General features: G+C 30.3%; 1 protein-coding gene across 2 annotated transcripts in view; it reads left to right on the plus strand.

Annotated features, from left to right (window-relative positions):
* The window catches only part of csrnp3 (cysteine-serine-rich nuclear protein 3), a 74,638-nt gene that overhangs the window by 55,743 nt on the left and 7,890 nt on the right, over positions 1-11,005 (plus strand). For both annotated transcript variants that reach the window (XM_051119201.1, XM_051119202.1), the window contains 3 exons: positions 322-533; positions 9,214-9,473; positions 9,559-9,855. In XM_051119201.1, coding sequence (XP_050975158.1) covers positions 335-533; positions 9,214-9,473; positions 9,559-9,855 — 756 coding nt within the window. In that variant the 5' untranslated portion in view covers positions 322-334. The remainder of the gene's footprint in view (positions 1-321; positions 534-9,213; positions 9,474-9,558; positions 9,856-11,005) is intronic.

Genomic DNA, 11,005 nt, shown 5'->3' on the forward strand with positions numbered 1-11,005 from the left:
AAAAATATATATATATATATATATATATATATACACATACATACATATATAGTGTAAATAAATTTGCATATTTTCATGGTTTATGGACACATTTACAAAGTCATGGTAACAGCAACTTGATCCGTGATTCTTATTGGATGATCTCTTTTCAGGATTATTAGTAAATACAATACTCATACTAACTGAAACATGTATCATGTATCACTGAAATAACACAATATGTCACTGAAATGTTAAATGTCTATTTGTTTGTGGAGAAAATGAATGGGATTTTTTACTTGCACTCTATTAACACTCTCTCTCTCTCACTGTCTGGTGCAGCCTGACGGCAGCCATGAGTGGAATTCTAAAGAGGAAGTTTGAGGAGGTGGAGGGAGCGTCGCCCTGCTCCTCATTGAGGGAGTCTGAGGAGGAGGAGATATCCAGCACTGAGAGCGGAGACAGCAGCGACAGCGTCAACCCGTCAGCCTCGCACTTCAGCCATTCTTCATCAGCATCATCTTCATCATCAACACACGCACTGCAGCGGACAGGTGAGACAGAACTACATCTATATCAAATGATTTGAGGTGAAATATTCTGAAAGCTGTGACAGTTTAGCGTAACTGCGGACTGAATATGTGACCCTGGACCACAAAACCAGTCATAAGTGTCAGTTTTATGAAATTGAGATTTATAAGTAAGACTTCCATTAATGTATGGTTTGTTAGGATAGGACAATATATGACCAAGATACAACTATTTGAAAATCTGGAATTTGAGGATGCAAAAAAAAATAAATAAATAAAAATATTGAGAAAGTCGCCTTTCAAGTTGTCCAAATGAAGTTCTTAGCAATGCATATTACTAATCAAAAATTAAACTTTGATATATTTACAGCAGGAAATGTAAAAAATATCTTCATGGAACATGATCTTTACTTAATATCCTAATGACTTTTGGCATAAAAGACAAATACAATGTATTTTTGGCTATTGCTACAAATATACCCATATGACTGGTTTTGTGGTAAATGTAAGACTTTTTTTGAGACCTTAGGAAGACTAAGAAAATCAAAGGATGTAATTAAACAAATATAGTTTATAAATGTAAACAGCTAAAATGACATTAAATAAGAAACAAAATGGCATAAAATGGGAAGTCTTGTTTAATTGATCAAAATGAAGTGAGTTTATGAATAAAACCAGACCAAATATCTGCCATCTGGCTCAGAAAACTTGATTCAAAGGGAAAATAACATATATTTGTTCTTGTTTTAAGCATAATCTTAATTTTGTTCAAATTTCTAAGACTTCACTTTACATTTGCATCTCCAGTATATCTTGATTTAAGGATGTTTAATTTTTTTTTGGAAAACAAGCATACTGAGGAATATATTAATTTTGTGCAATGCACGCAACATTTAATGCCACGACTTTATGAATTTAAGACTTTCTGCTCTGATTTAAGACCTCCAGAAACCATGAATAAAGAGAAAAGTTTTTTTTAAAAGGTTTAAATAAAGCTATGATTATTGAATATGTTTTACAAGAAAATACTATTTCAGATTTTCTAATTCAAAATTTCACATTTAATTTGGTGTGTTACTTATGGAAAGTTGTTTCTGCCACAGGATTTAAAAAAAAAAAGTATTTGCAACTTTTTATCTGACAATTTTGAGTTTATATGTCACAGTTCTGTCTTTTTTTTCACAATTGCACACATTTTTTTCACAATATAAACTCTGCCAAGTTAGTTGTTAGAGTTATAAACTTGCAATTCAGAGAACAAAAGTCAGAATTCTGAGATAAAAAGTTGCAATTACCCAATTAATTTTATTCTGTGATAGAAACAAAAACAGAACTGTGAGATGTCAGAATTCAGAAGTCAGATTCTACATCTCACCATTTAGAATTTATATCTTAGAATTGTGTTAATACTTTGGATTATACATTATATTTCAAAAGTAAAAAGTTGCCAGGTCATAAAACTAATGAGAGTTATGCAAAAAAAAATGTTAAAGTAGTAGTTCATCTAAAAATGTGTCATTATTTAGTCACCCTCATATAGTCCCAAAAATTATTTTGATAATTCTTTAAATTATTAAATTTTAAAGAATCACACAACATTTTAAAATGAGTACAAATCCCATTTCTGCTATTGAATAAAAAATAAAAAAGGTTATTGCGATGTTTTATCTTACAATTCTGACATTTTTCTTGCAATTGCGATTTACATGTCACACTTCTGACTTTTTTCCTCAGAATTGCATGATACAAACTCACAATTCTGTCTTTTTCTCGCAAATGCAAGTTTGTATCTCACAATTTTGACTTTTTTTTTTTTTTTTTTTTTTTACACAATTCTTTTCTTATAATTGCAAGATATAAACTTGCAATTGCAAATTATAAATTTACAATTCGGACTTTTTTCTCAGAATTGCCAGTTTATATCTTGCAGTTGTGATTTTTTTTCCTCAGAATTCCTTCTGACTTTATAACACACAATTGCAACTTATAGAGTCAGAATTGTGAGATACAAAGTCGCAATTCTGAGGGGAAAAAAATCTTTTTTTGCTTTGTTTGTATCTTACATTTGCATCTCCAGTGTATCTTGATTTAAGGATGTTTAATTTTTTTTTGGAAAACAAACATACTGAGGAATATATTAATTTTGTGCAATGCATGCAACATTTAATGCCACGACTTTATGAATTTAAGACTTTCTGCTCTGATTTAACACCTTTGAAAGACCTTTTTAAGAAACCTTGAATAAAGAGAAAAAAATTTTGAAAGGCTTAAATGATTATAGCTATGATTATTGTATGTTTTACAAGAAAATACTATTTCAGATTTTCTAATTCAAAATTTCACATTTGGTGTGTTACTGAAAATTGATTTTTTTTTGTGTGTAATTGAGTCAGAATTGTGAGATTGTCAGTTCTGAGAAAAAAATATAAATTACATGAAAAAAGTCGGAATTGCAAGATATAAACTCACATTTGCGAGAAAAAAAGAATTGTGAGTTTATAACTCACAATTGCAAGTATATATCTTGCAATTCTGACTTTATATCTTAGAGTTGCGAGTTTACATCTCAGAAATTTTGAGAAAAAAGTCAGAACTGCGAGATATAAACTCGCAATTGCAAGAAAAATGTCAGAATTGTGAGATAAAAAGTCGCAGTTAACTTTTATATTTTTGTTCAGTGGTGGAAAAAGAGAAACATAAAAACATAAAAGTAAAAAAAATAAAATAAAAATGAAAATCTACTAAACTATTCTAAAACTAATGACAACAGGCACAAAATTGTTGTGTCCTTTCTTTAAAGCACTGAATTGTGAGTATATGAGAAAGAAGATGGGAAATACCATTTCCCAGAGAATGTCCCCAGGGAAAACACTAGCTCGAAATTGGTAGCAGAAAATAGAAAATGGCCCTTTGAAAGCAAAATTCATCACTGAGATTTGATATTGATCGTCATCACGCTTGTCTGAAGGGGGCTTGAGAAAATATCCATCATCGCAATAAACGTAAAACATCTGGCCTCATGCTGCTAACCGTTGAGGAGCTGAAGCGCATGAGCCGGCATTTGACTTCATAATAAGTCAAAGAGCAGTTCACCTGAAAAGCATCAGTCATCATTTCTAGAAAGATGAAGTTTGAGAAGCTGCTGTAAAACTGCCTCATTTTTTGTCAACAAACAATAATTAATTTAAGGCCCAATAAAGCAAGAAGCTGATTTTCTCCTTCGTGTCAATCATTCCTCAGTCAGTTCTCCATCACCTCTCCAAGCTCTTTAATGTTTTGTGATGCTCATTCACTTTGATTCTGTCATTAAAAATAATTAGAAGTTTATGTGCACCAGATGTCTGCGGATGACCCACGGTGCACCGAGTCCCAGAGGACGTCTGTTTCCTCCTTTAGAAAGCGCTGCTCTTTCAGCACAGCTTCAGAGAGAGGTTACGTCTACATTAAGATGTGAAATGTAGCTCATAATTGTAAATTACTGACATTCAGATCAACCTGCTGGGCTGGATTCCTGGAACTATTTTCAGCAAAGTAAACATGATGAATAGCCAGGGACTGGTAGACGTAAACCCTGCGGTGGCATCTGAGGGTATTACGATAATGATTGCCATATTCATATACTTAAGTTTGCACATGATACTGCAATCCATTCAAACGTTTGAGATCAGTAAGATTTTTTTTTAATGATTTTAAATTTTAAAAACAGTAATATTGTAAAATATTATTAAAATTTAAAGTAACTGTTTTCTATTTTAATATACTTGAAAACTGAATTTCTTCCAGTAATCAAAGCTGAATTTTTAGCATCATTACTCCAGTCTTCAGTGTCACGTGATCCTTCAGAAATTATTCTAATATGCTGATTCACTCCTCAAAAACAAACAAACAAACAAAAAAAACAGTAATATTGTGAAATATTATTATAATTTAAAATAATTGTTTTCTATTTTAATATATTGGAAAATTGAAATTATTCCTGTAATCAAAGCATCATTACTCCAGTCTTCAGTGTTACATGATCCGTCAGAAATCATTCTAATATGCTGATTTACTCCTCAAAAAAAAATAAAAAAATAAATAAAATAAAAAAATCTGTAAAAACAGTAATTTTGTAAAATATTATTATAATTTAAAGTAACTGTTTTTTTTATTTTAATATACTTTAAAATTGAATTTCGTCCTGTATTCAAAGCCGAATTTTTAGCATTATTACTTCAGTGTTACATGATCCGTCAGCAATCATTCTAATGTGCTAATTTACTCCTAAAAAAATACAGTAATATTGTGAAATATTGTTATAATAAATATAACTGTTTTCTATTTTAATATATTTGAAAATTGAATTTATTCCTGTAATCAAAGCATCATTACTCCAGTCTTCAGTGTTACATTTCCAATTATTATCAATGTAGAAATCAGTTGTGGTCCTTACTCATTTTAAGAGAGATCTAATGCATCCTTGCTGAATGAATTAATAAACAAATAAATGAATAAATAAATAAAATCAAACCAAATATTTGAACAGTAGTGTACTCTAAAGAATATCATGGTATTACAATAGTAAATGTCCACAAAACTTGTATTTCAGATGGAATCGCACAAATCCTGTCAAGAACATGTCTAGGTCACATTTCACATCTAATTTGAAAAATAAATAATTTAGGCCTTTTTTGCATTAAGACATTGTTTTCTTAATTTTTCCCTAATAACAGTAATGAGAAGCTAATGAGAACCACTACTCAGAATAATGAGAATTACAAAGAAAATTCAAAAGAAAACATTTAGATTCATTACATTAATGAGATTTTGGGTGGAAAAACTACTTAATTGACATTAAAATAATGACATAGGGCAAAAAATGCACTACCAGTCAAACGTTTTTGAACAGCAAGAAGTCTCTTCTGCTCACCAAGCCTGCACTTATTTGATTCAAAGTACAGCAAAAACAGTAAAATGTTAAAACATTTTTTACTATTTGAAAAAACTGTTTTCTGTTTAAATATATTAAAAAGTGATTTATTCATATGATTTCAAAGCTGATTTTTTAGCACCATTACTCCAGTCACATGATCCTTCAGAAATCATTCTAATATCCTGATTTGCAGCTCAAGAAAACATTAACTATTATTATTAATATGTTGAAAACAGCTGAGTAGATTTTTTTCAGGTTTTTTTGTTGAATAGAAAATTCATAAGAACAGCATTTATCTGAAATTAGAAATGTCTTTATCATCACTTTTGATCAATTAAAAGCATCCTTGCTAAATAAATATATTCTTTTCTATAATCATTATTGCAAAAAAAACAAATATTACCGGCTCCAAGCTTTTGAATGGTATAGTGTATAATGTTACAAAAGCTTTTTATTTCAGATAAATGCTGATAGTTGGATCTTTCTATTGAAAGAATCCTGAAAAAAATTACTTAACTGTTTTAAATATTGATAATAATAAAAACTGTTTCTTGAACAGCAAATCAGCATGAAGGATCATGTGACTGGAGTAATGATGCTGAAAATGTAGCTTTGATCACAGAAATAAATTACATTTTACAATATATTCAAATAGAAAGCAGTTATTTTAAAAAGTAAAAATATTTCACAATATTACTGCTTTTGCTGTATTTTGGATCAAATAAATGCAGGCTTGGCAAGCAGAAGAAACTATGACTTCAGAATTGTAAATTTGTATGTTGCAATTCTGACTTATTTCAGAATTCTGAACTTGTATCTTCCAATATTTACTTTTTGTTTCAGATTTCTGAACTTACATCTCACAATTCTGACTTTTTTCAACAGAATTCTGAGTTTGCATCTCACAATTTAGATTTGTTTTCTCAGAATTGGGTATGTAAAAATATATATTTTTTTCATATTACATGTCCAAAGGGGAAAAAAGACTCTTAAACAAGATACACATCACTCATACCTTCTTTAACACTAAGCCTCTGCTCTTAGAAAGCTCTGTTTGCAGTGAATGGCTGTGCTTCAGTTCTGCTGGAGTTCCTGAGTCAGACTGGGTTAAGCGCAGTGCACACACTCATGTGTGTGTGTAATGTATTCTGCTGGTGGTTCTGGGCGGGGGACCGGCAGAAGCAGATGGTTCTTATTTGTCCTGTTTGTGTCAGACATGAAGGGAGCTGTGGGAGAGAGTATCAGGGAAACTCCACTCTTGCGGAGGCCAAAACTGGGGATATTTATACAGGGTATATTTACCATCCCCCTTTAAATAGCCAAACAATAGGAGCCGGAGGCATGCAGAGAACTGAAGAGGCCACTAGAGGCGCACTGAGGAGAAAAGCTTACTAATACAGCTGCGTTATGTAGCTCACAAGAATAAATATCAATGCTTAAAATAAATAAACACAGTTTTTTGCATTTCTATTCATCAAAAAGTATCACAGCACAACTGTTTTCAACATTAACTATATTAAGAAAAATTTTGAGCAACAAATCAGCATATTAGAATGATTTCTGAAGGATCATGTGAAACTGAAGACTCAAGTAATGATGCTGAAAATTCAGCTTTGGATCACAGGAATAAATTACACTTTAAAAATATATTCACATAGAAACCAGTTATTTTAAATTGTAATAATATTCCAGAATATTACTGATTTTACTGTTTTTTTGTATAGAATATATACAGCCTTAATGAGCATTAGACACTTCTTTTAAAAACATGTATACCAGTCATGTAACATTCATCAAAATGAAAAAAGCTAAAAAGCTGAAAAAAACAAAACCAGGTGGTTAGCTAGTGGTTAGTAGGTTTCCCACAGTTTGGCCAAGCTAGTTAGGCAGGTTTAGTTTGCTGGTTTGCCACCTGGTCCAGGCAAGGAGACCAGCTAAACCATCTTAAATCAGCAAACAGCTAGTTACAAATAATCAGACCTGTTTCTGACTGTTTTTCACTAAATTGATATTGTATATGCAAAAAAAACATTGTATTTCATAGTCTGTAAAAAATGGTTTTGAGTACATTAATAAGAATTTAATTAGAAACATCACTGACAACTGCAAACAAAAAAAAAAAAAAATGTTGGTGCAACAATGGAAATATGGGGGCTAAATGTGCTTGATTGTCATAAAAAACTAATGGCATAATGCATTTAAAAAATATATATATAAAACATTACAATATTATCAATAAAAACGTTTTTTAATGGTCATAAAAATAATAAAAATAATTTTACCATGCTATTACCCGTAAGTAAATACATATATTTACTTTACCACACTGTAAAAAACAAAACAAAAAAAAAAGTTGTTAACTCAAGTCAACTCAAATATGTTTAGTCAGCTTGAAATGTTAAGTTGTACTAGGTGACAACACCAAAAAATTGGCTTGTTAAACTTAAAAGCTGTGTTTGTTACCCGGCTGCCTTAAAATTGTTGAATCAACTCAAATATATAAGTAAAACTTAACATTTCAAGTTGACTGAACTTGTTTTGAGTTGACTGAACTTAAAATTTTAAGGCAGCAGGGTAAAAAATATTTTTAAGTTGATTTAACAATTTTTTTTTTTTTTACAGTGCATCATTATTGTTGTTGTTTTTTTTTTAGGTAAAAAGAGACCCAGGTGCATTTTTGTGAGACTAACTAGAAATATTAATTTATTTCATTTACATCATTATTGTTTTTGTTTAAGTGAATAGTGACCCAGGTGTATTTTTGTGAGACTAACTTGAAATATTCATTTATTAAATTATGAATTATTATACAAATAGTTAGCTAGAACTAGAATTCTTCAGCAATACCTACCTAATAATATGCAATATTTATTTATATATATTTTAAACAAACATTTTAACATTTTAAAGCAAGTGAAATGCCATGCAAAAATAAATGCACTAAAATGTATTTAAAATACATGTATTTAATGCTATACTACAACTAATATTTACATATTATGTATTTAATAAAAATACCCTGCAGTTGTACTTGTAGTATACTAAACTGGTAAATTTAAAGTCTGCTAAATTGGAACAACTAATTTTGTACTTAATGCACTTTAATTGTGCTGAAGTCCAACTAAAGATATACTTAAGTATTTGATTGTGCTAAAGTGGAACTATTGCAAGTATACTTTAGGTACACTTTTGCATTTAAAGACTGATATTATTTAAAGATCATATAATCCTCATCAATAGTGACATTAACACACATTTTAGGCTTAATATTATGAAATGTGCATTGTACACAAGTGGTACTCCAAATAAAGTTTAATTGCAATTTTTATATCAGTAAGTCTCAAGCGATATGCCAGTAAATATGATAATAGACTTGAACTATACTTAGTATAAAAGAAATGCATTTTAAATATATAACTTTTTTACTAGAGGAGACATTCTTAAATCAGAATGACTTTATATAAATTTGTGAAGAGAATCAAACTGCTAGCAACACTAGGTTCAATTTCCAGAGAATGCATGAATGTAAACCATAATTGCATCGTATAAGTTGCTTTGCACAAAAGTGCAAAATGCCAAAATGTAAATGCATTCATTTAATGTAAATAAATCATTGTGAAAATCACAAATATCAGTAATTTTATAACCTAAACATTTAATGCATCACTCAGCCCTATTTCCGAGTCCACGAATCACTTAGACATACTGCTCTGTTACCGGAAAGATGCATATCAGTGTCCTTCAAATTAAATAACCGAACTGTAATTTTATTTACCTTTAATGTCTTTATAGCATCCTCGATACTGAAGCGGGAGAAGCGGATGAGGACAAGGAGGGTGCACTTTGAAAAGGTGACTGTGTATTACTTCAGCCGCAGACAGGGATTCACTAGCGTGCCCAGTCAGGGTGGCAGTACGCTGGGCATGTCGAGCAGACACAGCTGCGTGCGACAGTACACGCTGGGCGAGTTCGCCATGGAGCAGGAGAGAATCCACAGAGACATGCTCCGAGATCACTTGAAAGAAGAGAAACTCAACTCTATTCGACTGCGGGTATGCAAACCATTCAGATACTTATTGTCATGCATATATTGCTGTGCAAATGTCTGTAGTGTTTCACCTTTTGTATCGTCCTCAGTTGACGAAGAACGGCTCGATGGAGTCCGAGGAGGCCAATGCTCTCACGCTGGATGACATCTCTGATGATGACCTGGATATTGATAACACAGAGGTGGATGAATACTTTTTCCTTCAGCCGTTGACCACTAAGAAGCGGCGCGCTCTGCTGCGCTCATCCGGTGTTAAGAAAATCGATGTGGAAGAGAAACATGAGCTACGGGCCATCAGGGTGTCTAGGGAAGACTGTGGCTGCGACTGCAGACTCTTCTGTGACCCGGAGACCTGCACATGCAGCCTCGCTGGCATCAAGTGTCAGGTATGATCAGCAAACACACACACTGCACACAAAACATGGAATCACTGCATAGTTCTACTTAATTATTTATATAATAAATCATAATTTAATAAATTAATATTTCAAGTTAGTCTTACAAAATACATACACTTGGGTCACTTTTTACCTAAAAGAAAACAATAATGATTGTAAATTAAATGTGTATTACTATGTGTATGTGTATTACTTTTAGGGAATAGCATGCTAATTATTCTTATGAGCATTATACCATTATTTTCATGACATAAAGCACATTTAGCCCCTAAATTTCCATTGTAGTACCAACATTTTACTTAGATTCTTTTAATTAGATTCTCATTACTATACTCAAAAATATATTTTTACAGTCTTTGAAAATACAATGTTTTTTAAACAGTATGAATTAAATACAGTACAACAAATATTACCATGATGTATAATATTTTATAATGTATTATGTTATATTATTTTTATATTTGACATTTTTTCTTACTTTTAAAATTGTATTTATTATTATTATTATTACTATTATTTAATCCATGAATTTATTTGTAATTTTATCATATAATTTAGCGGTAGGTAGGTAGGTAGGTAGGTAAGTAAGTACGTAATAAAGGAAATAATAAATAAATACATACATACATACATACCTTTTACATAACACTAGTGACAATTATTGGTTAAAATGTGCTTACTTGTCGTGATGAACATAATGAAAAACTATTTTACAATGTTAATATTCTGTTATGTTATTGTTATATTTAAATTTATTATTCGATATATTTATCATTTTCTTGCTTTTAAATTAGTATTTATTATTATTATTATTATTATTATTATTATTTTGTTCATTTAATCCATGAATTTATTTGTATTAATATCATATAATTTAGGGTAAATAAATAAATTTATTTTTTTTTACAGTCTTTTAAATACAATGTTTTTTAAACAGTATGAATTAAATACAGTACAACAAATATGACCACAATGTTATGGGTTAAAATGTGCCCGTCATGATGAACATAATGCAAAACAATTTTACAGTGTATTTTGTTATATTATTGTTATATTTAAAATTATTATTCAATATTTGTTTCTTATTTTTCAAATTGTATTTATTATTATAATTATAATTATTATAATTTTGTTTATT

The sequence above is a fragment of the Labeo rohita genome, chromosome 9, assembly GCF_022985175.1.
Source record: "Labeo rohita strain BAU-BD-2019 chromosome 9, IGBB_LRoh.1.0, whole genome shotgun sequence".
Lineage (NCBI taxonomy): Eukaryota > Metazoa > Chordata > Actinopteri > Cypriniformes > Cyprinidae > Labeo > Labeo rohita.